Source organism: Anarrhichthys ocellatus, unplaced genomic scaffold (genome assembly GCF_004355925.1).
Source record: "Anarrhichthys ocellatus isolate YVR2014 unplaced genomic scaffold, GSC_Weel_1.0 scaffold13, whole genome shotgun sequence".
NCBI lineage: Eukaryota > Metazoa > Chordata > Actinopteri > Perciformes > Anarhichadidae > Anarrhichthys > Anarrhichthys ocellatus.
Window position 1 is genome coordinate 5,728,847 of NW_022280043.1, and position 27,392 is coordinate 5,756,238.

The following is a 27,392-nucleotide window of genomic DNA, read 5'->3' on the forward strand; positions in this document are numbered from 1 at the left end:
ATCTATCTATCTATCTATCTATCTATCTATCTATCTATCTATCTATCCATCCATCCATCTATAGCATGCACATTATATCCTTTCATTGCCACATGTTCTTCATGCACTGGCGCACTACCTATATCACACGTGTGACCTGTATAGAGATAGTTTTCTGTTGTGGCTGTATAATAGATGCATGTTTCGTTTTGATTTAGTTTAGATTGTTTTCATTGTTTTGCTGCACATCTGTTATGCTTTAATAGTTCATACAAACAAATTTGATTTCAACCAAACTATTTCAAACAGTGAAACTGGAGCCTTGGACCCTGTAAGGGTCTGGGGCCTGTGGCCAGTTGCCTGATTTAATGCCTTGATAGGCCTTTATTCACAGAAGTATTGGCAAATCACAGGAGGAAAAGCTTATGAGTAAATAATACAATTAATGACGGTTGAATAATTGTATTAATTTGCTTCAGTTTCAGGGTCCTTTATGCTGGATCACTGTCACACTGACAGTGACTTACTGGGAGACTTGAATGGAATGCCACCATCGATTGCCATATTGTTTTCTCTAATATGAAGTCAATATGCCTCCTGTGAAAACGGCCTATTCTAGAATACTGCTGTTTTGGCATCTGTTTTATGAGTAAACTAAATTTCTATAAATAATGATAACTCTCAATATAAGTTTATTATGTTGTGCTTTATTTGTTAAATTTAATATATTTTTTTATATTTTGATTGACAGTATTTCTCATTCTAAATCATGACGTTATTATAAAAACATTGCTGTGAAAGCCTCTAGGGAAACACTTTATTTTGAAAAATAAAGTGGCCGGAAGTCACCGTTGTTAGCTCCGATGCTAACTTCATAGTAGTGCTGCTTCTCTTTGTCAGAGGACTGACTTCCGTTTTCATGTTTGGTCCAGGTTTCTGGAATTTACTATCTAGTGAGACTCTGAGCCATCTCTTGCTTCGATTAACAGGAGTTGTGATTTAGTGTTTTCGAGACGGAGCTAATTGAAGGACCTCCTTTTCAGCATATTTAGAGTTTGAGCCCGTCATCTTATTTTATCCCTGAAAAACACGACTGTTTACCTAGCTAGCTGGCTAGCATCAGCCAGCTGAGTTAAATCACCTAGCATGTTTCGGTTCTTGAATGACGTTGATGACGACCCCTACATGATGTGAGTATTGACATTATTAACATGTTGTGGAGACACTGTTGCCACCACGTGTTTTGCAAGAGGTGGGAAATGTGCATGTTGGCACGCTGAGGGACATTTTTTTCAGTGTGCTTAAAGCAGGTACCTAACGTTTCTCCAGCCAGCTGTGGGGGCCTACAGTGGTCCACCATATTGGATAGACAATAACAAAAAGAAGAAGCTGTCAGACCTCTGAAGCATTTGGTTAACCAGTCAGTAGCTAAAATGGCCAATTGTCACTACTCGTAGAACTTCCCTTTGTTTCCCAATTAACTCAGAGTTTGGGATTCAGCTAATTGATGGCAGGTGGCAATGATTGAATGGTCTTGGTACCGGAACGTCTTTCACTTCACGCTACCTGAAGAGCTTTCCTCCCACGTTTGACACATCCATGGAACCATCCTTCTGTTTGCTGAATAAGTGTTCATTCATTCACTAACAACTGATTTGGGGTTGAGTAAATCTGGATCTGTGGATCAGTTTGTAGACTTGCTGCACAAACACCGGCAAGCTTTCCTATTAGTTTCAGATCATGCAATCATATTGGAAGTTCTTCATATTCACCACGTGTCACACAGTGAGCAACAGCCTCCTTTATATTGTCAAAACAACAGAACAAGCTTGTCAAGGCTGCAACTATACATCATTTATATTATTGCCTAATCTTCCTATTATTCTCTTAATAAATACACTTATCTATAAAATGTCAGGAAATAGTGAACAATGCCTGTTCTAATTTCTTACTGCCCAATCTTCAGATGTCTTTTTTGTTCAACCAATAGTCAAAAACCCAACAAGCAAATATTTGGCGTTTTTGCTTTAAAAAAATGTATCAACTAATTGGATAATTGAGTAGTTGTTGCGGCTCTTTAATGAGCTCCTTCCACTTTCTTTAAAACAATAAAAAGAACAGCTCACACACATTCATGTCAAATTAAGTTGAACCTTAATTGATTAGTTAATTGATAGAAAATTAACCTGCAACAATTTTGACGATCTATTTATCATGCAAGTCATTTGTTAAGCTTTTGTCTGTTTAGAACTTGAATCTTTTTGTAGATTATTAACAATTATTAACAAAATATTACAACATCTTAAAAAATAAAATACAATCTAATATAATATAATGTATGAATGGTAAAATTATAATTGAAATCTGTAAATATTTGATAAAAGAATAAATAAACAAGATTACAAATCTGCCTTTTATGCCAACCTTCTGTACTCCACAGTTTTGTAAACACAGTCCTGTGGACGCTTCGTAGTGATCCCACACATCCTAATCTAAAAATGGACAAGCTTACCCCCCCATGTAGCCTGTTTCAGTGTAATCTGTGATTTCTTCTAGGGATCCATTTGCAGCTCACAGGCAGCAGATGAGGCTTATGTTTGGACCATTTGGCATGGATCCCTTTGCTCTCGCCCCCCAGATACAAGCACCCCGTGCACCACGCAGACAGGTAACTCTCCGCCATGTTGACGGGGCTGTATTCATGCGTTTTGTTTATGTCACGTGTATGATATCCACATTAGTTAATCTAGTGTATTTAAGTTTTTTTTATTTTAAGATGTACATTTCTTTTCTAGGCTGGTCCGCTGGCCCCCTTTGGCATGATGGGAATGGTGAGTAGCTGCTTCTATGACCTCCTTCAATAGCAGATTACACATGTAGCCGACTATGGCAGTGTGATCAAAATATTACTGCGCTTCAGGTGGAAAGCACAGTATTGTAAAAGTATTGAAAAGTGGACTTCAGATATTTTGGTTTATGATTTCATGAACCAGGGTTAGGATTTAAAATAGGTTCCGGTCTTGCGTTTACATAGATCCACTTTATCAATGCACAATGCGGTGAGAAAAGACGAGTCTGTGCTTGTCTTTTCTTTCCCTTATCAACTGATAACCAGTGATCACTGGACAAAAGACAAAATAATATGATTACAGGACTCAAAAAAAGTGTTTTATGCATCTTCTTCCTCTGAAAATGAAGTTGTGGGGCTCAAAGGATGACCCTTGTGGCACTGAACTGACAATGAATGCTGTTGTTTTCAGAGATGTACCACTCTGTTTATACGTGAGGTTTCATCAAATGTCTGCTTAAATGTATGTTTGCAGGGTGGAGGAGGAGGAGGAGGGTTCATGGATATGTTTGGCATGATGGGAGATTTGATGGGAAACGTGGTAAGTAGCTCTGTCAACCAACTTCAAATAATCAGAATGTAATTACCTCATGAAGGAAACCTTTGCCTGAACAGTAGTCCTTCTATTTACTCTTTATTATTTCCTTCTTGTAGGATAGGATGTCCGGCTCACCGAACTGTCAGACATTTTCCTCTTCAACAATGATCTCCTACTCCTCTTCAGACACCGGGCCTCCTGAAGTTTATCAACAGACCAGTGCAACGAGAACAGGCCCTGGAGGGGTGAGAATAACTTGTTAACAGCTGTTGAAATGGTTCATGATACACCCAGGGAGTGCTGATTAGTGACAAATAAGTAGACCTGATTTCTCTCCTCAACCTCCAAGGGTAAGCCTGACTGGACATGTTGCCTTCATGCTTGCTTAGTCCAGGCATCACTGTGGCCTTCTGGCCTCATAATCCATGAATTCACCGGTAATTGTAGTGACAATAAATAGATCATGTACACTATAAACATCAAAGTTGTCACACAAACATTTCCGTCTCCGTTCATTCAAAGTGCAGAGCATCCGGCCTGTTTTAGTAAACCGAGTCGCCACTTTTTCACCTCAGATCCGTGAGACGCGACAGTCGATGCGGGACAGTGAAAGCGGCCTCGAGCGTCTTGCCATCGGCCACCACATCGGGGAGCGCGGACACGTAATGGAGCGCTCACGAAATCGCCGCACTGGAGACCGTGAGGAACGACAAGACTTCATTAACCTCGATGAGAGTGAGTCATTGGGCCATAAAGTGATTGTTAACACTATTGTTGTTAGACGCTGATCATGCTGCAGTGACAACGAGATGTGTTATTTGTGCCGTGTGTTCCTGCTAGCTGATGCTGGAGCATTTGATGACGAGTGGAGGAGGGAGGCAGTAAGATACGTTCCCCCGACTGCCCGGGCGCTGGATTACGGCCGAGATCGACGGGGAGGAGGCCAGCAGCTGGCCCTCACTGCCCCCCCCGCCTCAACGAGCCCACCAGGCCATCGGCTCGACTCCCCAAGACACCGCCAGCCCACCACCCGTCCACGCTACGACTGGTGAGAGGTAAGAGTGAGGATTCAGTTATTTAGAGCAGCTGTGATTCTGAGGCCTGCATCAGTCGAGTCCAACCCGACCTGATGGGTGTGCATGACTATTGTGAGCCAATTTTGGCTAATTACCTGTAGATTGTTTTTGCTGATGTGCCTGCGGATAAATATAAATAAATAAACAAATTACAGTAATAAAATGAAATTATTTTTTTTATATTAACTTACATTACATTTTGAGCACTGACTGTTTCTTTATTGCTGTAAAATGTCCTGCTCAATTTATGTTGTGGTCACAGTTCTTTAATAAGCTAATTTAAAGGATTGTATGCGAAAATTTACATTATATTTATGATTGAATATGTTTTGGCCAGTATAATGTTCTTAATATCAATATAGGCTTTTAAACTCCAGTATCAACGAGTCAGGCTTATTTTGTTTCTTGAATCAAAGTACATGAAACAATGTCATGGTTTTCTCAGCACGTCTGAAACATTAAGTTTCAGGTTTTTCTCCAGATATGATGCAATAAAAGCCAAACAAGTCAATTCAGTTCTATTTATACATCTCAATATCACCTCTGTCATTAGACAGTCGATTCAGATACGAAAAAAGTCCCCTCAAAAAACCTTAAATGGGGTAAATATGAAGGAACTCGTATAAAGAGGAGGGATCCTTAGTGTGTACAGAATAGACAAACGTAATGTCCCATTCCTCCAAATGTTTAAATACAGTCGGAATTTTGATACAAGCCGTCTTCGAACACCAAACCGGCTTTTGTTGCATGCGTCTGTCGGTGAAGTCTTAGTTAAAAATGGTTCGATTGAAAGCTCTGTTGATTCCATCTGCCTTTCCTGTCTGTGATTTGTCGTAACAAACACTGCGGCCTCGGCTGACTGTCTCTGCAGGTGTCACACTTGGGCGACTAGATGGAAGAAGTTGAGGGAAGATTTCCCCAATGCTGTGAACCACGCTGAAGATGGAAGTTGATGATCGTCACAACTGCCCGTCGTAAATGTTTGATATGACTGGACTGTCTATTCATGAACAACATACACGCACACACACACACAACGAAACCCCACCCGCTTGATAGTTACATTTACAGTTCTCCTTCTCCACTGCTACACTCAACACACACAACGCACCCTTGTGCAAACATGGGTATAACTACACTCACTTTATATATACTCATTCTCAAAACTTGACATGTGTTTTTGCCCACTGCACTTACGTGCTACAGTATACAGTACATAGATCTGCTGTACAGTCCATTTTATGTTTGTGAAGACACTAGTGTGTCAGTGAATTGAATTGTATACTGTTAACCAATTAATCTAACGAAATAAAAGTTCATTAAACATTGTTAGATAATAATTCAAATGTGTCTCTGTTGTGGTTGTGTTTGAGATTTCATGCCTTGTGTAATAAATCATGGAGTGTTTTCTAAAACCGTCAACGTGCACCTTCAAAGCAATTAATGTGTTCAACTAAATCTGTCAATTACGGGTCATTTCTTGCTAGTCTGTAGTTGTATTCAGTTACTGTTTCTCTGCAGATGTAGAGCGTGCAAATCTCTAAATCTGCTGCCTCAGTTCATTTTTGAACTGACAAATCAGCTGTATTCTTCCTACTGCATGTGTATCAGTGTGCTCCCTCCTCCCTGTGCCACCATGTCTGCTGGTCATGTGACATCCAGATGGAGCACGCAAGTGGAGCAGCCAATGAAAACCGTCTGCTTTGACAAATCACTCCCATAGCAGGCTCCCTGCCTGCCTCCTTCTGTCCTCGCTGTATCTTTAATTACATCCAAGACTATTTTTAAATGCACGTCCTATCCCCCAACATGCACCGCTCTAGTCACCTGTCTACCTGTCTTCCTGTCTCCTTTAATCTCCGTCATTTGATCTCTGAAGTTCTCCGGCAAGGCAGCTCGTTTTGTGCATCTGTCTTTGCTTAGATGTATCCTGCTCACCGTTTCTTTGTTCTGATATATTGCCTGGCTGTCATCCACATCTAAAGTATTCAGATGCTTGTTTCCATTTTCCCGGCAAAGCGTTACTTTCCAGCCATTTGATCGCAGGATAACCGCACTGCCTGCATTTGTCAGCAACCATAAATTAAATGTTAATGTTGGCAGTTTCCTGGGGAAAATATTTGCACACGTCATCAGGTGCTACTGCAATTTGTTAGCTGATGAGCAGATGTACACACATGACGGGACTTGTAGGAAGTCAATGTCAAATGCAAATAGTCTACTAAGAATGGTTACTGTGCAAATCACGATATATATTTTCCTCAGACATTTTATTTTCCTGCAGCTTCACTAATGCAACATAAATGCATGCAACTCCTGCTGTTCTGCTCTATCCCTCTTTCCACTCTCCCAGTTTCGTTCGCTTCCCTCCCCTCTTCGTCTTCCAATGACTCACACGCTCCCCCTCCCCCATGTGTGTCATACGTTTTCACCCCTTCTCCTCCCACCTCCCCGTCCCCCCGTCTCTCCTTCTCCTGCGCCCACATCCGCTCACTTTCTCCTCTCGCCTTCAAACACGCTGCAGGTAACGTTTAAAAAGATTGATCTATTTCTTCATTCCCTCCATCCCACTAAAACCATCTCCCTCCACCTCCTCTTCTTCATTTCCTCCTGTTCTGTGTTTTCTCACCGCCTCATCTCTCCATTGGTCCATATTCAGCACAGAAATTGAACTGGCTTGTGTTCCGGAACAGGTTGACAGTAGATTGATAAATAGGTATGCATTATTAGCTTTTGTTTTTTGTTTCCTTCCCTGTGTATATGTGCTTGTTTGTGTGTGCTATAGGGAGCATCTTTTCCACAGCTTTCCATCCCTAAGGCTGCGTCACTATCATCACAAGGTGTGTAAATGTGAGGAAGAGGAAGAGTGTCAAGTCCTTGTGACTCATGTGAAATTGAGGCTGTAATGAAATGCATTTTTGATGTCTGCTCATTCCTATTTTCATACGCATCCGTCTGTTTGTACACCGATTACCTTTCTCATCCCTTTTTTAAACCAAAAAAAGAGAAATGATCGTGTAATTTGGTGTATGAGCACTGACATGTAACATGCAAATGGTTGTATTAAAGATTTTTGTTTTTTACAGGATGTCCATCGTGAATATTGTTGCCAGGGAAATCCTGGACTCCAGGGGAAACCCGACTGTGGAAGTAGATCTGCATACTGGCAAAGGTTAAAATCATAAATCCGTTAATAAAAGCATTGCTCATTTACTGTGTTGTCTGACAAGGGGCTTGACAGTGTACCATGTCTTATCTAAACCTCGAAAAATCCATGTTGTATAGTCGCACAAGCTTACCTTCAACCTTTCCCTTTTCAACCTCTACACATGACCTTTCTCTCCACCCACCAACCATCTTCTCTCCATTCCAGGTGTGTTCAGGGCTGCAGTCCCCAGCGGTGCATCCACCGGCATCTACGAGGCTCTTGAGCTCCGAGATGGAGACAAGACTCGCTACAAGGGCAAAGGTGGACATTAGTAATGAGATGTATCTTCTGTGCTTTTGTCTCTTGTCTTTGCCTGCAGTGTCTCTGCTTTTACTTTGAGCATTTTCTTGTCTGGTTTTGTGATATAAATGTGGACTGACAGTATTAGTTTTCCGTGGTTTCACATATCTTCTGTCCTGCTGTCTAAGGTGTAACCAAAGCGGTTGGTCACATCAATGACACCCTTGGACCTGCTCTCATCCAGTCTGTGAGTATCAGCCCAGAATTTGATCATTTTAAAGCCGAAATGGCCGAGCAATATACCCAAGATCGGAAATTTATGATATTTTCTTTTTCTTTCAGGGAATCAATGTGTTGGAGCAGGAGAAACTGGACAACACGATGATTGAAATGGACGGCACTGACAACAAATGTAAGCCTCGGTCACATCTCATGTGCAGTGATGGCATATATGTGTGGTGACATGTTTCCGCACCAGTGCTCACTGACTGCACCCATGTGTTGCGTGACTGCGTCTGTGTTTCTCCCAGCTAAGTTTGGGGCCAATGCTATTCTTGGAGTGTCACTGGCCATATGCAAAGCTGGCGCAGCAGAGAAAGGTGTCCCCCTGTACCGCCACATTGCTGATCTGGCTGGAAACGGAGAGTTGGTCCTCCCAGTGCCTGTGAGTCCTGTTTAATTGTATTTTATGCAACAAAAAATATGTATTCTTCCAAAATCAAAAGCCCAAATACAATCTCATCTCTTTTTTTCTGTCTTTTACTCAGGCTTTTAATGTGATCAATGGGGGCTCCCATGCTGGGAACAGACTGGCTATGCAGGAGTTCATGGTACTTCCTGTAGGGGCGGAGTCTTTCCGTGATGCTCTGCGTATGGGGGCGGAGCTCTACCAGACACTGAGAGGTGTCATCAAGGAGAAGTATGGTCAGGATGCTACAAATGTGGGAGACGAGGGAGGGTTTGCCCCCAATATACAAGAGAACAGTGAAGGTAAGCGCAACCACATGTGAAATATTGTCCCTTGATTTCCTGTGATGTTACATCTTCCTGTTTCTCTTCGTCAGCCCTGGAGCTGATTAAGACGGCCATAGAGCAAGCAGGCTTCACAGACAAAGTGGTGATAGGGATGGATGTTGCTGCCTCAGAGTTTTTCATCGAGGGCAAGTACGACCTGGACTTTAAGTCTCCGCCCAACGCTGCCCGCAACATCAGCGGTGAGGAGCTGGCCAGCATCTACCAGGGCTTCATTAACAACTACCCAGGTGTGTATTCTGATGTGCGTGAGTCAAAATGGTCAAACGCTTGTCTCTTACAGCTGTTATAGTTACATAGAGAACATGAAGTGGACAATTCATCATGGACTGAGGGAAATGTATTTCCACAGGTCACTGAGCGTCCAGGCACAGGTCTCAGCGTCAGTTTTAATAGCTGATTGATCCAGTGACTGGACAAACCCGCCTATTTTTCATATTTCTACAACCGCCATATTTCTTTCATCACATTTTAGACAGAGAAGCTAAGGGAACAAGAGAGCTGGATGTCTCCACAGCCCTGTCCCTCCTCCCGACACTCAGGCCTGTTAAAGAGGTTTTAATTATGTGCTACAGTGCACATTTGGCAAGCAGGGACCTACTCTGATGTGGCTCTTTACCCTGTCAATGATGTGCTTCCTGCTTGTGTGGGCATCTGTGTGTAATGTGAGTGCATTTTAAGACATTACTGCCATCAGAACGTTTATTGTCTATGTCACTGGTGCTCTAGTCCTATTAACTCTAAGGTGAGTAAGGAAGAAAATGAGGGCTTCACAAAGGTTGTAATGTTAGACTTATGCAGAAAAATGATCTTAACCATTACTCCTTCTTTTCAGTGGTGTCTATTGAAGATCCTTTTGACCAGGACGACTGGCCGGCTTGGTCACAGTTTACAGCATCAGTGGGCATCCAGGTACACTTTGCCCTCGTTATTATCTGGAAGTGAATTAGTGAGATCCTTATTCCAGCAATTGAGTATTGCACTTCCAACCATGAAAATAGTCAAATTTGATGCTGCAGAGGTCGAGAAATCCTTTTTTCAGTGGCTAGTATGGCTGCAAAATGCCATAATGGAACTCAATAGCGTATTTTATTGACTCTCTTTGCCCCAGTTTCTTAATGCAGACTGATCTTCATTGAATATAAATGGATTTACTGGGCTGAGTTGACCTGATACGATTACTGTGAGTAACAAAACACACTTCAATCTGCCTGTAACTTTGTTGCATAAATTGTGCAGGTGGTCGGAGACGATCTGACAGTCACAAACCCACGCAGGATACAGCGAGCCGTGGAGGACAAGGCCTGCAACTGCCTGCTGCTTAAAGTCAACCAGATTGGCTCAGTCACAGAGGCCATCAAGGCGTGAGTTTGTGTGTATGTGATGCATAGACAAACACATGTGTGTGTACATGCCTGCCATGTGAGAGCATGCGTCATATTTATATTCATTTATACTTCCCCTTGCCTCTCAGGTGTAAGCTGGCCCAGGAGAACGGTTGGGGTGTGATGGTGAGCCACCGCTCTGGAGAAACAGAGGACACATTTATAGCTGACCTGGTGGTTGGTCTCTGCACTGGACAGGTAACCCACACACACACACACACATGCACACAATCACACAATGGGAAGTGCTGTCTGTTCTCTATTTTCCAATTTAGTTGCCATTAAAATTCTACATTTGCATTAGTTGTCCCTTTGTCATAGTTCATGAGGAAATAGAAAAATTAAACGCTAACATTTCACTGCAACAGCACATTTGGGAAACAAGACAATATAGAGCAATAATACTTGTACTTGTGCAACAGTAGCTCAAGTAATGTAATATACAGAAGTGGAAGGAATTGCAATTTGAGCTGTATTATTAAATAACTATGCAGTGTTTTTCTGAAGTGATTGAAGTGGTGAAATAATAAGTAGGCAGCTACAGAACCCCAAAAAACACTTTTGTCAATCACATCTTAAGAAAAACATACCAAACGTTTGCTGATTACATCTTCAAAATGCTAATATTACAGAAGCCTGCTTCTCTATGAAATGTGAATACCTTTGGAGTAGTTGCCATTCTTTTAGACATTTTACAGATGTGATTTATCTAAAAAAGCAATCGAAAGATCACTTGATAGTGAAAATAAGTGTTGCTTGCTGTCCAAAGGGTTAGCAATCATGCAGATGTACCTGTAACTCTCTGTGATCCTTTGGTTTTTCTGTCTACCTTCAGATCAAGACTGGAGCTCCCTGTCGATCAGAACGTCTGGCCAAATACAATCAGCTCATGAGGTGGGTATTCATAGCCTGATTTGTTTCTTTATGTCTAGAAATACAAGTAGAAAACACCACTTTTACATTTCCTTCTTCTTTCCCTCTTTGTTTCATCTGCTGTTGTCTTCTTTCACACTCATCTGCCTGCTCGACATTTGTTTCTATGTTCCTCCTCACCTCCTCTTCGTCCTCTCAGGATTGAGGAAGAGTTGGGTGACCAGGCTCGCTTTGCTGGACACAACTTCCGTAACCCCAGTGCCCTTTGAGTGCCAGTGCATTAGCAGTGGCACATCAGAAAGCACCCAAACATATAAATCATGTTATATTTCCCTGATGGGCACATAGTAATGCAATCATGACACCTGTTGTTACAACTAATTAGCTTTCAAATGACTAAAATGCACAGTTGATGCACTGTAGCTACAGTATATTGACCGGACGCTTCAGCTAGTGATTTACTAGCTGGTTGCAGCAAATCCTGAACAAAGCCTGGAGGGAAAAAAATGAGTGTTTCACCTACCAGCCGATGCAACACCTCCCCTTGTTAGTTTCTTTCTCTTTCTTGATTCCTCTGACTGTCTCCTCTTGACTCACTGCAGACGTGTTTTGATCTTATGTGCCCTGCTGTTTATTCTTCTTCCTCTTCCTCGTGTTATTTCTGATGTGATCCCTCAGCAGCTTGCTTTAAAATTGTATCTGTCACTTTATCTGTCTATAAGGCCATGCTTAATAAAGACCTGGATACAAATGAACTCCAATCAAAGCTCTCTGTGTATCGATTTAAAGGGGCGGCTTTGCTGTGTCATTTAAGTCTTTTGCATAAAACGTAAATAATCACTGAATCCAGTATGAGTGAAAAACCACCTCTGCACTGCTCATTTGAAAGAAGACATATTTGAGCAGATTGCACTTCTGCCCACACTACATTTTGATGTCACAGCAGGTGTTTCACACCACTTATAAAAATGTTAAAGTGAAGGTCACTCCTGCTGATAAAATAATGAAAAGAATATGAAAGAATCCTTCAGGAATTTAGAAGGAATCCAACAGAAACTCAAGAGGAATCCTCTGAATTTTGCCAACCAAAGGAACTAAAGCAATAATTCATGGCCATGCATTCCTACTTCTGCATCTGCAGAATGACGAGCGCAAAAGTATCATCAATAATAATTTTGGTCTGTTCACTAATCGTTAAAGATATATCGCAGGAATCTAGTACATCTGTATTATCAGTGAGGAGAAATCTGCTGCACATGCAGTTGTCATTTACATCAACAACATAAATTACTGGATATATATCAAAGGCAAAACAGTAATTGCAAAACACACACGCACATACATAATATATATTAATTAATTAATAATAATAATGTAATTAATACTATTCATGAGTAATATTATCATATAAATTGTAAATATATATTATATATTATTTAACATGTATTTTTGTGTATGTTAATGTAACCGATTAAGATGTATTTTCGGTTACATTAAATAAATTACATTAGGTTTGAATAGGCCTATATTTATGAATATTTTTGACTTCATAATCATAATATGGGAACCTCGCGCTCACAGCTGCACCCTGATAACAGCGCACCAGTTGTCGCTCCATTTAAACGGGCGCGTGGCTGCCGATTAATTATCAGGCGCACGCTGATCGTCACCATCTGAGCAGCAGAGGGAGCGAGAGCTCGACGGAGGCCTCGACGCCTTGTCGTGCCGGGCTGCTGGTGATGATGATGAAGGAAGGCTGGAAGCCGCGCAGGCGCAGCTGGCACAGTCTCCGGCCCGGTTTCCACGGTTACCACACAATAGGAGACGGGACAGGGGGCTGCGTGAAGGGGAGAGAGAGCGAGAGAGAGCGAGAGAGAGAACGACAGCAGCGGAGAGGAGGAGGAGGAGGAGGTCTGCAGAGCCGCTTGACTGGACACACCGCTGCAAGCCTCCCCCCAGACAGACAGACAGACAGACAGACAGAAAGACAGGGAGCCGCTGGACAGTCACACAACAGAGTGCACCATTAAAATGTTCATTTATTCACTGTTTAATCATTGGAGCTTTGTTGAGTCGCTGACATTGTCATTAAAACGCATTTGGATGAGGCTACGTGTGTTTTCTCTGTAGTCCACCTTTAATTCAGGGTGGTCGTTGTTGAAATAAGTGCGGCATGTGAGAGAACAAAGACCCGTTGGACACTTCTTCTCCTTCAGGGTTCATCGCGAGATAAAGCGGAGCAGCTAGTTATTATTGAGTCTGAAGCAGAGTGTCTCCATACAGTAAAGGTAACTCTGGAGGGACTAGGCAACAGAGACAGAGAGAGAGAGAGACCCTCCCTCTTGATCCCCTCCCTCTTCAGAGTTTTTGGCCCTCTCTCTGCGCTTCTCTTCCTCCTTCTCCCTGCCTCACTACTCCCTCCTTCTCCTCCTCCTCCTCTATCCTCCCCCTCACTCCTCATGCAAATCACGCCCTCTCCTCTCTCCCTTTCTCTCACCCGACGTGCGTCTCTCTCTGGCTCACCCCTCCGCTAGAAAAAATTGTGACTGTAAGACCGGAGAGGGGATATATATATATAAAAAAAAGTGCAAGTCGTTTTAGAGGAAGAGGGGGAGTAAGCAGGGTGGGAGAGGGGGGGTCAAAAAAAAAGAAAAAAGGGGGCGAAAGGGGGTGGGGAAGAGGCGAGGGTACGCATCAATTTGTAGTCTTCAGTTCGCACCCCTGTTTTTTTTTTCCTTCCTGCAACGAATAGAAAGAGGTTCGTCTGCATTATTGTTATTATCGGTGCCCGTTGCAATATGAGCCAGCACAAGCCTCTGTTGACAGACGCCTGGGCTCTGAGGTGTGCGTGTCAGCGTGCAACATAAAACGACAAAACAGAGGGAGAGAAAGGAAAGGCAGAGTGAGAGTGAGAGCACGCATCGCTGGATATCATAGGTAAGTGAAAGGGGGAAAAAATGGATGCTTATAACTGTTTATTTGGAGCTGCTCCTGCTGGCCACGTTTGTCCTCTCCCTCCCATTTTTTTCCTTTGTGCTTTAATTATCGTGATACTCCTGCGTTCTGGCTAAATTATGTCCCGGTGAAATAATGGTAATAGAAGGGTGCACGACGCGCACCCACATTCCAGCGAGGAGAAAGGGGAAAGGGAGAGACCGGTGCGAAATGCCACGATTCGCCATTCCATATCATCTTTCTTTTTTTTTTAAGATTGTGCAGCGTCTAGAGACAACAGCACTGCACACGCATCCATTCTGATTGTGAACATATATGTGTGGCTGAACACGACTCTCTACCGTCGTTGGTGGACTGTGTTCCGCCGTGGTGGTCTGAGAGAGCAAGGCGGCGGCGGCGGCGGCGGAGAGCGAGCTGTTGGCCGGTCTCCCCTCTGCATGTGTATCAATAACATTTCGCAGGAAGAAAGAAGAACGAGTCGTTGCAGTGCCTCTGCTCGCTGGTGATGTAAGCAGAGCAACTGCATGCTGCCGCTTTGCATCAACATGCAGTGGTCAATTTGTTGATAATGCATGTGCTGTGGGCCGTGTGCTCGCGCGTGAGCGTGCGGGCGGTCTGGTCATGTTAATGCTGTTGCATGTTGGTAATGTGTTCGCGTCCTAGTTGTTTACTGACCATGGCCAAGGACCTGCCAGTGGACCACAGGCAGGCCAGTAGCTGCCACCTGTAACTGAGATGCATTATGTACACAGTAAACCCACTGGGCCCTGAATGATTCCTGCGTGATGAACTTAGTCATATGTATGTTAATTAGACTGACTGTGCATACACTGCATTGCCTATCAATACATGTGCCATGCATTTTTTCTTCTTTATATTATGCATATGAAGTATGACCAGTGAGTTTACTCTGATTGGTTCAGTCACTGCAGCATGCACTAATAATTAATGCATAGCCATGTGTAGTGGAGCTGCTACAGGATTTACAGGATTCAAACACACACAAATGAGGATGTGGCTCCTATATTTACTGGCTGCACAGCAGAATGTACAACAGCTCTTCTTACTGCTCAGCCAAATATATCTTTTCTTCTTACATCCAGTGGCGTGGACTATTTATATCCTCATTCAATATACATGAGCCATTTTTTCATCATAGTGGTACATGAATGAATGGATTAGGCCGGTCCTTGCACAGTAGTCCACCTACGTTGTCAGGCACACCCAAATGGATAGAGGATCTCGAAATTGGGCATTTCCCTAATGGTTGGCTGAATGGATAAATAAGAATGTGATTCTGCCAGCCATAACCAGGTCATGTGGGTTAACCACAAGTGGCTGTGGGTTTTGGCTGTTGTGGTGAAGGTGCAAGAAGGAGGGGGAGGGGGGGGGGGGTGTGGTCCCACATCCTCAAGATGTTTGTGGGAGTCTTCTGCAGGCCCCCATCCAAAATGCAGTCTACCAATCAGTCTTTTCTGTTCCGCTCTTTTTCATCTGCTCCTTCGATGTCCAATTAACAATATCCAGACCAGTGCATTCTGGTAGTGCGAGTGGGTTAACCGATTGTGCCTGTGGATTATTTTTGCTGCCGTGGTGAAGACGGAAGGCAGAGAGGAAACAGTTTGGAGCGCGGTGAAAAGCAGTTGTTCCGATACAGTGTGAAGCATGCTGGAAATTTAAATGTTGCAACAGTGCTTTTGCAGTTTTAAAGTCAGATGTTTTCATAACGTCACAAATTCCACACTCCACACATGGTGCAGATAGCAAACAATATTGTTTACCGCTGCATTCGTACTAATGTTCTTCAGCAAAGCACTGGATTCTCTGTAGGATTTCTAATGCAGACAAATACTGAATAATGCCTTCTTTGTTTATGCTTCTTTACAGGTTTTGGTAGCTCTCATGGTGTAACACACAGCCCAGTCAGTAACCAACAGGAACCAGTTCAGTCCCTGCAATGGCTTGTGTTGTAAAATGGTCATTTTAAAGAAGAAATAATGAAAACACGGACACACAAAGAATCGGTATGAACAAGGCCTACATATATTTTTTTCATTGAGATCAGGGATTGTGTACCCGCCTAATGTAGCCACATGTGGGAATGTGGCTACATCATAATTAGTTCAATATGTGATAGTATTAAAATAACCAAGATGACTAAGATGCAATTTATTTATTTGGTTGTGACGTTGCACGTTTATATCTCCTCTGCTTACGATTCCTTCCTCTTCTCTGTGGCCTTCTTTCAATTATGGCCTGTTCTTCTTTTCACCTCCCTTACACATTTTATCCTCCACTTGTTGTCTTTTCTACATTCCAATTTGAATTCAACAAACTTCACAAACAGACTTCTCTTGGGGTCTTGTATTAACTCTATTTACCCTCCATTCAACACATCTCTTAATTATCTCTGTATTTCTCCTTATACCTGTAAATCTTCATTATTTTAACATGTAAGGCTTTCTAATCCTGTCCATATCTTCCTCCTTTGCTGGACTTTGGGTTTGCAGATGCCCATGCGCAGTGGGCGACGGCGGGGGGCGAGTGAGGAGAGAAGGGGCAGACGCCCGCACACCAGCCCCACTCGCCCTGAACGCAACGATAGACAGACGGTTAGCGCACCTCTTTTTCCTTTTTTTTTCTTCCTTGTCGTGGTCTTGGCCATACGGTTATGTGTGTGCATGCAAGTACAAGAGTCATGAGCGATAAAAAATACTGTCCCTGTGTATAGTATTGTTTGTGTGTGTGAGAGCATGTGTGTGTGCTGTCAGTGCATGAGTCATCAGTATGATTGCCACAGACATACCCTTGCAGTGTCAGTATTGTTTGATAGTGTGTTTTACAATACTGCGCTTTGAAATCTTTCATGTTTAGTGTTTGACATCGATGGTGTGTGTGTGTGTCTCTGTGTGCATGCATGCAAGTGTGGCTTTGTTCTCAAAACAGTCATAGGCCTATTAGGGATTCAAAAGCATCACTACAGAATTAAAAGTCTTGTGTTGTTTTAGCAAAGAGGTGCTGGTGAGGAATTGGCTGGAAATCGCTTCAGTCGCAGATCACAAGGGCATGATTCATCAGAGAGTGAGGGGGAGGAACTTGTGTCTCCTCCAAAGAGGCAGAAAGTTCAGGTTTGTGAAAATGCAACCTGTTATACAAAGACTAATTACAAAGCTTTGATTTTGCTAAATCATCCAAAAAGGCACTGTCTAAGCTATTCAGAATTTTATTCAAAAATATAACCACATTCACAAAATTTACATTTTTACCTCATCCAGAAATGCTCTTATTTTTTGTCAGGAATCGGCCTCAACCCCAAACCCTCCAACATCAACACACTCGACTGACAGCTCGGCTCCTTCCACTGTCCCACCTCCAACCTCAGTTGCCAGCCAATCCCGTGAGAGTGACAACGAAGATGGCCAATCCCAGGGCAGTAGGAGTTCAGTTGTAGGGAGCCTGGCCAATAGTAGCAGTAGTCTGAGCAGTGGGCGGGATATAGACCAGGACAATCGCTCCTCGTCCCCAAGTCTCTCCGCTTCCCCTTTAGGTAGCCTGGACTCTGATTCCGATGGCCCCGACTCACCAAAGCAAGGAGAGAGGGAACGAGAGAAAGGCAAGGAGGGAGGAGCGGGGAAGGTGGCGGGAGACGACAGGAGAGCACAACGAGAGGGGAGAGGGGAAGAGTCCTGTGGAGATGGAGAAAAGCGGGAAATGGACGCACGAATTGAAGACTGTCCGTCTCTTAAGCCCTCCTCCACTCCCTGCTCTTCCTCTGGTCCGACCCCCTCTCTCCGTGGAGCAGGGGACACATCAAATGACAGCAATAGCGGGAGGAAGTCCTATTTCTCCCTGGACTCCAAATCGATGTGTAAAGTTGAGTACGGTGGACCGACAGGCGTCGATGGTGCACTTAGTGGCAGCCGACTGAATTCCAAAGCCAGCACGCAGTGTGTGACCAAGACCACTATCTCCGGAGGGGATTTTTCCCACAACAGCCCCAACATTCCCCACTCTTTACCCCCTCCTCTTCCTCCTCCACCTGCACTGAAGCCCCTGGAGCTCGGGGGACAAAACCAGCCTGCCGAGGTTAAGATAGAAAGAGACAAAATAGAAAAGGCAGACAAACTCCTGGACAAGGCTCAGTCTACTCCCCCTTCTCTGTTGCCACAGACTGGCCCCCAGCAACAGTCCCAGTCCCAGACCCAACCCTCCACCCACCCTCACCACTACGGCTCCACCAGCTGGCAGGGTGGCACAGCAACCGGTTGCCAGGGGAGCTGGGGATACACCCGTTACCCTGGCAACCACCACCCACACCAACCACAGCACCAGCCCCCTGTGCAGCAGCAGCAACTTCCTTCTGTTTACAACCCTCCATCCTCTCGCCACTCCTCCTCCCACCCCTCTTACCTCCCCCATCCTCACCCCCACCCCCACAGGGAGTACCTTCCCAGGTACGCTGGAGGGGGAGGGGACAGAGAGAGGGGGGCTGCAGGAGAGAGGGAGAGGGGAGTGAGGGGGGAGTGCGTGGGGAGGGAGATCAACAGAGAGTTCTCTGCTCCCATTGGCAACAGCAGCAACAATAGTAGCGGAAGTAATAGTAATACTCCCTGTGGTGGGATGGGTGGGTCCAACAGCATCCAAGGCAGGGAGTTTGGGGTTCTGCCAGTGGGTCAGAACCGGGATTTCCAAGGTTCTGGGAGGGATGGACCTAACTTGGGTCCTGAAAGAAGAGACTTTGGTCCAGGTTTCAGAGACAGGGAGCGAGAAAGGGAACGGGATGCAGGGAGGGAGTTTCCTCTGCCAAACCAAAACCAGAGTAGAGACTTTGGCCCCAACGGAACTGGAGGGGGGCATCCCAGAGACAAAGATGGAGGCAGATGGGGTGAGTTTGGGGGTCAGACAAGAGAGGTTGTAGGCAACAGTAACCCAAACAACAACTCCATTCCCCAGGGAAACCCCCCAAGTTCAACCGGCGGGCTACCTGCAACCCCCATGCTGAACCGAGACCCACCTGCGTCACCCCAAAGCAACCCAAGTCACCCTTCCCACTCTTCCCTGCCCCCACTGCCCCACCCACATCCCCCAAACCCATCCAGCCGAGACTTCCCTCCTACCATGGACCAGGCACAAACCCCTCCCTCTGGAGCAGACCACTTTCACAGAGAGTATCCTCCCACAGGAGGAAAAGACTTTCCTGCTGGTGCTCCTCCTTCTACTGGCACAAATCGAGAGTACCTCAGCCCCCCTCGGGTGACTCCAAACTTGGGAAGAGAGTATTCAGGGCCTGTAGGAACCCATCACCCCCACCCACCTCACCCCCACTACCAGTCTGGGTCCAGAGAAAGAGAGAGAGACTCAAACCTGCGAGATTCTGCTTTGTACCAAAACCGTGGAGGGCCAAATCAGCCTCCTGCACTGTCTCCTTCCTCCTCTTCCAGCCATCATGGACACCTTCCGAACGCTCCATATGCCCCACCACCACCTCAGCCTCCTCTACCCCCACCTCAGGCCTCGCACACCCAGCCACCCCCATCAGGTATGGCACCCAATGTACGTCCCCCACACTATCAGTCCTCCACCCAGACTCCTCCAACACCTCTGTCTCCATTACCCAGCCCATCCACAAATCAGATGGGAGGCTTCTCATCTTTTCCCCCTGGCTCCTCATCTGGACCCAACATGCCCCTTCCTGGGCCAGGTGTGTCACCTGGATGTCGTCCCTCCCCTTTCCATGGTACTTTGAACAGCCATCCTCCCTTCAGTGGAACGTACCACTCCAATGGGAGTGGCAGTAACATGGCCAACAGCAATAGCAACAGTAGCGCAACCAATAGCAGCAATACAAACTCGCAATCACTCTCGCCTCAAAATGTCTCAAAAGGACCTCCACCTCTTAGTAACTCAGCCAACAACAACAACAGCATTTTGACCGCTGCCTCCAGTTCTTCACTCCCTGGTGGAGACGGACATTTGGATTTGGGCCTACCTCCCACACCTGTTATCAAAGAAGAACCAATAGAAGAAAGGGAAGAGACTGAAAGCCCACCACCGGTGTTGAGAAGCCCCTCTCCTGAGCCCAAACCTGTAGATATTCCCATCCACGCCAGCCAATCAGCAAGGTAACGTCAAAACATCATCATCCTCCGATTTGAGATTGTCAATGTGTCACTCTGTTCAGTCCCTCTGTATGCTATCAGATGTAAATAACAGTAACGGTGATTCTGACTCCTGGTGAGTGTAATGATATTTTACTCTGCTGTGTCACTTGTGTCCAGGTTTCACAAGGTCCTCGACCGTGGCAGCGGGAATTCCTGCGCCCGCAGTGATGTCCTCTTTGTCCCGTTGGACGGCTCCAAACTGTGGAAGAAGAGGAATGAGGTGATCGAAAGGGCCCGCAGGGAGGTCGAGCAACGGGCCAGAGACCTCAGAGAAAAAGAGAGGGAACGGGAGAGGGAGCGTGAGCGTGAGAGGGAACTGGATCGACATCTACAGGTGTGCACTTTTAAGAGTGATAATTATGCAACTTGTCAAATTTAATGGATTTGATGTAGATTAAATTGGTCATTTTAACTGGAAGGGAGTAAAGCAGATCAGGGCAGGTGTGATTTACTGTCTTTTACTGTTTTCTCTGCAGCAGCAGAAGGACATCAACGCCGCTGGAGGGGGTCGCCAGGGCTCCTCTCTCTTCTTCCCCTCCTCGTCTTCTATCATCCTCGACCCTTCATCCTCTTCCTCTGGCAACTCTATCTCCCACCCTCCCCCTCACGCCCAGCATCATCACTCACACCCGCATGCTCACCTCGCTCAAGCCCACCATCTCCACCCATCCCTCGCTCACTCCATCCCACACTCCCTCCTTCTGCCATCAATGGGTGGGGCATCAACAGTCGTTGGCCCTCAGGGATCCTTGGGAATAGGTTTAGGAGGTCCATATCTAGGCCCTGACACCCCAGCGCTGAGAACCCTGAGCGAGTATGCTCGCCCTCATGCTATGTCTCCACTTGGGGCAGCAAGTCGTGCCCAGGCACACCACGCGCAAATTCACCATGGCCATCCCCACGTCCACCCCTCATTCTTCCTTCCTCAGTTCCAGAATCATGCTTTAGGCCACCCGCATCACCTGCCAACTGATGCAGCTACAGCTGCAGCCATCTTGGGTTTTCTGTATGGTGGCAGCCTTGAGGGGGGTCCAGGTGTTGGAGGCCACGCTGGAATGGCAGGAGGCCCAATACATGGAGGGATTGGGGGTGCAGGGTTCGGAGGAGTCGGCTTTCCTCATGCAGTGGCTGCGCATCGAGAGCGGATGAAGCAAGGATTTGAATTTAAGAGTGATGAGCGGATTTACCAACATGGGGCCCTACATGATCACGCTGCTCTTGCCCTTGCTCACTCTCATTCTCATGCCCATGCCCATGCTCATGCCCATGCTCATGCTCATGCCAATGCCAATGCCCATGCCCAAGCACACGCACACGCACATGCACATGCACATGCACACACACATGCACACTCCCTGCTACTTGGAGGAGGTGCAGCAGGAGCTAATGAGGTGGCACTCTATGGCACTCCTCCTCCCACTGGCCCCCCGCACCTCCAGAGCCCGACTCTGGCCCCATTAACCCGACCTCCCAACCCTCCTGCCCCTCAGTCCCTGTCCAATCCACCCCCTTCATCTCTCCTAACACCCTCTCTTCCCTCTCACCCATCATCTGCACCACCGACTGCCCCCCCAGCCCCAGCAGGCCCTGCTGCTCCTCCGCCAGCTCCTCCTCCACCTGCTCCGCCAACGTCCAATGCCTCCTCACTTCATCACCCGGTCCCCCAGTCTTCTTTTCCCAGCTCCCTGTCCTCTCATCTGCCACCGGCCACTGCTCCAGCCGCTCCCCCTGAGACCTACCCCACTCCCACTCGCTCTCCTGCCCCCTATGAGCGGGACAGGAGTGGGGAAAGAGAACGGGAGAGGGAGAGAGACCGAGCAGCTTTGCCGGCATTTGGGGACAGAGAGCGAGAAAGAGAAAGGGAGAGGGAGAGAGAAAGAGAAAGGAGAGGAAGTGGTGGAAATGGAGGAGGAGGAAGTGGAGGAAGTGGAGGAGGAACGGGAGGAAATGGAGGTGGAGGAGAGAATCTGGGGCGTCTTCAGATGTTAAACGTGACACCTCATCATCACCAGCATTCACACATCCACTCACACCTTCACCTGCACCAGCAAGACACAGGTACTAACCACTTCTGATACAAATGCTCCTACTATCAGTATCAACCGCCTAGATGTGTTACTATGAACAGATTTTGTAGTCAAAAAATAATTGTTGGCACATGCAAGGTTTGCATACTAAAAAAAGGGAAGGATGAGGCTTGCGATATTCTATTACCATAGACCACCATTAAAAAAACAAATCTAAGAGCCACGAGCCACACCGTTGTAGTGGATGACACATTCCTTCTTTAGGATGGGTGTTGTAGTTTGTATGGATTCAATCCTACATGCACCATGCTGCAGTGTATGCTGGATTGACACACTAAATGTGTCTCAATCCGTCGGCTGAAAATAGTCCCAAACAAATGCGCTATTTACTCCTGTTTGAGTAACATTTGCTGAAAAACTACAATGCTGCTACAGCAGTTTTAGGAGATTACTGAGCTTTTTTAATAAAATAATTAAACAGTAGGCTTGGGGTTGTTTTCCAAAGACAGGACAGGGAAGTGATTATTTTGGTCCATTTGTTGGAATTGTAGACGGTAAGAAAAACAAAGCCAGTCTTATCCTTTAACTTCAATGTGAATCATTTTATATTCGTGTAGTTAATCATTAAACACAGGTTTTCTTTGATTTCAAGTGATATTGGGTCATAGTTTCCTCTTAGTCATCTGACTCATTTGTTCAAATGTTGCAAGCTTTAAAGTTCAAAGTCCCTCAAGAGTTTTTAGTTTACTCAGATCTCAGTTTAGTAACACCAATCAGCAGAAAATGTATGACAAACAAGAGAAGACTTTTGTCTCTTTGAAATAATTCATGTTGAAAGTCAAATAAAAACCTGCTTATTAATATTTGGGGTGGCACGGAGGGGTAGTGGTTATGATGGTTCCTTACAGTAAGAGGGTTCATGTATTGAACCTGTGTGGAGTTTGCATGTTCTCCCCATGTCAGCGTGGGTTTTCTCCTGGGCCTCCGGCTTCCTCCCAGTCCAAAGACATGCAGTTTAGGTTATTTAGGTTAATTGATGAGTCTAAATTGCCCGTTGGTGTGAATGTGAGCGTAAATGGTTGTCTGCCCTATGGCCCAATTCCAATCTGGTTCCTACAACCTCTCCCTACTCACTTCCACTCGCCATGTAAAGTGCCATCCCAAACCAGTTAGTGGGGAGTGGAAGTGGGTTATAAAACTCTCAAAGAGTGAGTCTACATCGATACTGATTTAACCAGCTGCCTCTACTGACCACGTGCAATTTGTGTTCGTCATGGAACACACTCCCTACAGATGATTCAGTGCGACTACCCGTACAAACATTTACTCACAAGCTGCTCAAACTAAGATAGACATTTCATATTGTCATACTGTCATACAGCATTTCTACACACTATACAATCATACACACTGTATTCAGCCTTATTATTTACACTGTTGTAATACATTGTAGTTTAATGCACATATTTTCTACATACTTATTTGTTATTTTTATACTTTCTATACGTTTATGTATATATGCTATTTTAGAATTGGAGCAACTGCAACGTAACCCAGTTTTTGTCTGATATTCATTTATCTCTTCCTTGCTGGAGAGAGGGAAGTTTGTCCTGTAACTTGCAGCTGTATTTATGCCTACGACTTAAAAACAGTGCTTCATTCAGCTGTGAGTGTGAGTACAAACATCGTTCGCTCCGTCACGGAGCGGGAAGATGTTGGGACCGGATTGGAATTAGGCTAATGTTTCAGCTCTGTGATTGCCTGGCGACCTGTCCAGGGTGTACCCCGCCTCTCGCTCAATGTCAGCCCGGGATCGGCTCCAGCCCCCCGCCACCCTGTAAAGGATAAGCTGTAACAGATAATTGATGGATGGAAATTAATATTTGCATTTCACATTTACACTTTAGCAAAAGCCGTTAAGTTTACTGACTCTGCACTGCCTCCAGAATCCAGATGTCTTTGACTTTATTCGATTGTCTCAGCTGCTCATTGTGTTCCCACCAATCAGACATCTCTTAAATGTAGCATAATGTATTAATGTTAATGTATTACATGCTGTGTGCATTATCTTTGTTTTGAATTCATAATTTGACTCTTATTAAATATCTCCTGTATTTCCTATTACATCACTGGCATCCAGCGACGGGCGGGGTACACCCCCTGATGGACCCGTTGGCGTCGGGGTCTCCTTTGACACGCCTCCCTTACCCAGGAGCCACACTAGGCACCCCCATCCTGGCTCACCCCCTCACTGACAGCGAGGTGCTCCGCCAACAGCTGTTCGGTGAGGAGAAGGCTCCTCGTCCATGTACTTGTTCAGTTTTTCTCTCTTAAAAACTCCACAGTGCTGAAAGATTATGAAGAGACTTTTTGAATATGATGACGATGATTGACCTCGGGGCCCTTTCGGCTCCATTATTTCTCCATTTTCCTTTCGTATCCCCACCTGCTCCTCCTCTTTCCTCTTCCTCCTTTTTTTTATTTTTATTTTTTACAGGTGCTCCTTTCCGTGACCTGCCCCAGCAGTCCTCCCTCACTGGTCCAATGTCGGCAGCTCATCAGCTCCAGGCCATGCAGCAGGCCCAGAGCGCAGAGCTGCAGATCCAGAGACTGGCCCTGGAACAACAGTGGATCCATCACCATCACCACCACTCCCTCACCCAGGACGAGTATTACAGGTACGGAGGCTGTGTGTGTGTGTGTGTGTGTGTGTGTTTCCATTGGTTGGGCCTCTGTTGATGCAGCAGAGACTGACGATATTCTGTTTTAATTGCCGATTCATGTTTCGATTATTTTTTCTAATAATTGATAATGTGTTTCAATAACATGTCAAGGTGTTGTCTTCACTTTGCTCAAACAACAGTGCAAAGTCCAAATATGTATATTAACTATGATACAAGAAAAAGAAAAGCAGAAAATCTTCAAATTTAAGAAGCTGGAACCAGAACAAGAAAATGACTTGAATAATTTATCATTTCTAAAGCTCACCAAGTTGATGCAATTCATTGGCTACACTCTTTCCCTCTGCCCATTGTGAATCTACTTGGAACAATGGCTTTCATGGATGGGAGAGAAATTTCTTAAAATAACCAAACTCGACCTGACATACGACAATGGCCTAAATTTGACACAAGACCTGGTACTTTTTTGGGACATGTCAGGTATCAGAAATCTTCATGTCTGGTTTACATTTTGATAAACTTTGAACAAGCCTTAATCAGTGGTTGAGTCTACAAACAGCACAAATTAAAACCACTGCTACTGTTGTTGTTTTTGCACAAACTGTGGATTAGTTTGTTACAATTAACCTGTAAAAGTCAGCTTGGCTGTGTGACTTGGGGTGTTTGAAAAATGTTTTTTACCTCTGTGCATATTTAAGTCCTGAGAAATGCAATCTATGGATTCAAATAAACCTTTTAAAATGTATTCCCAAAATAGCCATTATTTTGGGAGTAAATGCTGCAATTATCTGAGGTGAAATTGAACCCTCACCTTAGCTGTGACTTTTTACTTCAAACTGCACTCTAACATGGTTTCTCCTTTGACCTTTTAGTCACCTGAAGAAAGAAAGTGACAAAACCCTGTGAGGGAGGGGCACGACAAAGAGCAGCATGGAGGAAAAATGAGGGAGAATGTGTGCAAAATGAAACGCAAAAGAAAAGCACTGAAAACAACGAAGGAACGAAGACTCTAAATGAAAGCTGGACCAATGGACGGGGAATCCATTGAAGAAAACTAGAAGATTTTTGAAGGATTAACAAAAGAGAGAGAGGCGGGCGTGAAAACGTTGCACACAGTCCCTGCTAACTGCACCACATTGAAGATCCAGACTCCGGCGCTTCCCTGCATAATGTTCTCAAACTCCAGTCCTGTTTTGTATCGTGCTCTGTACAGTATATTAGATGGAGGGGGCAATAGTGAAGTACAGTATGTGTAAAATACTTGATGCCAGAAGGAATGTGTACATGAGTCTCTTTTATGTCATTGCATGTAGCTAGGCGCTTATTCTGAACTGGTGGAACTTTTGGTTCTATTTTTAGTAATTACCCCCTCTTTTGTACCTGAGGGGCGTTCTATATGCATGAGACCAGCAATTTAGTGTTATGTTATGTTTATTATCAATAGTATTGTTATTATGATTAATGTTGTCTGTTTGTTGATAATGATATAATTATATATACAGTACATATTATTTGTATTATTTTTTTACATTTTCATGGTATGGCAGTCGGTTTTTATTTTTATTTTTTATTTTCAATTTACCTTGTGAAACAAGATGCAAATGAAGGCAAAAAAATCTGGAAATAAATTATAATCTTTTTTTGCTAGTCTCTGGCGTATTCATGCGTGCGCTATTTCCCCCCTCACATACATTCAGACTAGTTGCCCCGTCTTTGTTTTATACAAGTCATTCATGCACAAAGCATATCAAATTCCTGACTCTCCTCCCCTCCCCCCCCCCCCCCCCTCTTTCCCCCCCCCCCCCCCCCCCTCTTTCTCTCCGTCCCTCCCTCTCTTGGTTGAGTGTAGCTAATAGGAGACACATGGGATGAGTGTGAGACATGGGAGTTGAGGCGCTCCAGTGAACACCAGCCACCCTGTAGAGCGAGCATTCCTCACTGCACAGTAAAAATGAAAAGAAAAGAAAAAAATATATATATAAAGAGAGAAATGAAAAAGGAGAAAGAAAGGAGGAGCTGCGAGAGTGTGATTTACTGCTGAAGGCTCAGGGCTGTGTGTGTTCTCACCGTGTCCGGCTGGAGGAATCTCCTTCAAAAGGACACGGATCACTGAACACGGCCTTCATGTTGAAAGACAGAACCACTGCTGGCTCGCAGATTTGTAGATCTGGCTAGACAACTTTTACAAAATACATGTTTTGTTGTAACGATGCACTTCATTTTAATAGTCTTAAAGTAGTCTTACATGGATCTCCAGATGCCTAAAGTCTACATCCCTTTTCTTTATTTTCGCAATAAAATCTCTTCGTACTGATTGATTGATAGCCTTATCTGTAAGAACCATCTAAGTCAGGAGAGTGAGTATATATATATATATATATATATATAT

The 27,392-nt window shown here is 44.8% G+C and overlaps 3 protein-coding genes across 10 annotated transcripts; all 3 read left to right on the plus strand.

Annotated features, from left to right (window-relative positions):
- Nucleotides 1-850: 850 nt before the first annotated feature.
- On the plus strand, nucleotides 851-5,781 carry mlf2 (myeloid leukemia factor 2). The gene is made up of 8 exons (XM_031852819.1): nucleotides 851-1,169; nucleotides 2,536-2,647; nucleotides 2,775-2,810; nucleotides 3,303-3,368; nucleotides 3,482-3,610; nucleotides 3,941-4,100; nucleotides 4,206-4,420; nucleotides 5,313-5,781. Exons 1-7 carry the CDS (start codon nucleotides 1,126-1,128, stop codon nucleotides 4,415-4,417), a joined length of 759 nt encoding a protein of 252 aa, XP_031708679.1. The 5' UTR covers nucleotides 851-1,125; the 3' UTR covers nucleotides 4,418-4,420; nucleotides 5,313-5,781.
- Nucleotides 5,782-6,876: 1,095 nt separating this feature from the next.
- Nucleotides 6,877-11,940, plus strand: LOC116386492 (gamma-enolase). 2 transcript variants are annotated; one of them, XM_031852778.1, is made up of 14 exons: nucleotides 6,877-6,965; nucleotides 7,227-7,281; nucleotides 7,528-7,613; nucleotides 7,815-7,910; nucleotides 8,078-8,136; nucleotides 8,232-8,301; nucleotides 8,420-8,553; nucleotides 8,657-8,879; nucleotides 8,954-9,151; nucleotides 9,757-9,833; nucleotides 10,161-10,285; nucleotides 10,396-10,504; nucleotides 11,142-11,200; nucleotides 11,379-11,940. In XM_031852778.1, exons 3-14 carry the CDS (start codon nucleotides 7,529-7,531, stop codon nucleotides 11,446-11,448), a joined length of 1,305 nt encoding a protein of 434 aa, XP_031708638.1. In that variant the 5' UTR covers nucleotides 6,877-6,965; nucleotides 7,227-7,281; nucleotide 7,528; the 3' UTR covers nucleotides 11,449-11,940. The 2 variants fall into 2 exon arrangements, with proteins under 2 accessions (XP_031708638.1, XP_031708639.1); XM_031852779.1 differs by lacking the exon at nucleotides 7,227-7,281.
- Nucleotides 11,941-13,810: 1,870 nt separating this feature from the next.
- atn1 (atrophin 1) lies at nucleotides 13,811-26,494 on the plus strand. 7 transcript variants are annotated; one of them, XM_031852656.1, is made up of 10 exons: nucleotides 13,811-14,116; nucleotides 16,022-16,158; nucleotides 16,645-16,746; nucleotides 17,143-17,262; nucleotides 17,432-20,256; nucleotides 20,413-20,629; nucleotides 20,772-22,353; nucleotides 24,463-24,630; nucleotides 24,820-25,000; nucleotides 25,876-26,494. In XM_031852656.1, exons 2-10 carry the CDS (start codon nucleotides 16,132-16,134, stop codon nucleotides 25,907-25,909), a joined length of 5,256 nt encoding a protein of 1,751 aa, XP_031708516.1. In that variant the 5' UTR covers nucleotides 13,811-14,116; nucleotides 16,022-16,131; the 3' UTR covers nucleotides 25,910-26,494. The 7 variants fall into 7 exon arrangements, 6 of the variants coding, with proteins under 6 accessions (XP_031708516.1, XP_031708519.1, XP_031708518.1 ...); XM_031852659.1 differs by having other exon boundaries at nucleotides 24,463-24,606; XM_031852658.1 differs by having other exon boundaries at nucleotides 20,775-22,353.
- The last annotated feature ends 898 nt before the right edge of the window (nucleotides 26,495-27,392 follow it).

What these genes read in the sequence shown, in the direction of transcription:
- mlf2 (XM_031852819.1), top strand. Translation starts at nt 1,126, where the DNA reads ATGTTTCGGTTCTTGAATGACGTTGATGACGACCCCTACATGAT. An exon ending in GATGACGACCCCTACATGAT is followed by an intron (nt 1,170 to 2,535) that starts GTGAGTATTGAC and finishes GATTTCTTCTAG; the next exon opens with GGATCCATTTGCAGCTCACA. An exon ending in CGAGAACAGGCCCTGGAGGG is followed by an intron (nt 3,611 to 3,940) that starts GTGAGAATAACT and finishes TTTTCACCTCAG; the next exon opens with ATCCGTGAGACGCGACAGTC.
- LOC116386492 (XM_031852778.1), top strand. Translation starts at nt 7,529, where the DNA reads ATGTCCATCGTGAATATTGTTGCCAGGGAAATCCTGGACTCCAGGGGA. An exon ending in CTTCATTAACAACTACCCAG is followed by an intron (nt 9,152 to 9,756) that starts GTGTGTATTCTG and finishes CCTTCTTTTCAG; the next exon opens with TGGTGTCTATTGAAGATCCT. An exon ending in GTCACAGAGGCCATCAAGGC is followed by an intron (nt 10,286 to 10,395) that starts GTGAGTTTGTGT and finishes CTTGCCTCTCAG; the next exon opens with GTGTAAGCTGGCCCAGGAGA.
- atn1 (XM_031852656.1), top strand. Translation starts at nt 16,132, where the DNA reads ATGAAAACACGGACACACAAAGAATCG. An exon ending in CACGGACACACAAAGAATCG is followed by an intron (nt 16,159 to 16,644) that starts GTATGAACAAGG and finishes TTGGGTTTGCAG; the next exon opens with ATGCCCATGCGCAGTGGGCG. An exon ending in ACCCAGGACGAGTATTACAG is followed by an intron (nt 25,001 to 25,875) that starts GTACGGAGGCTG and finishes TTGACCTTTTAG; the next exon opens with TCACCTGAAGAAAGAAAGTG.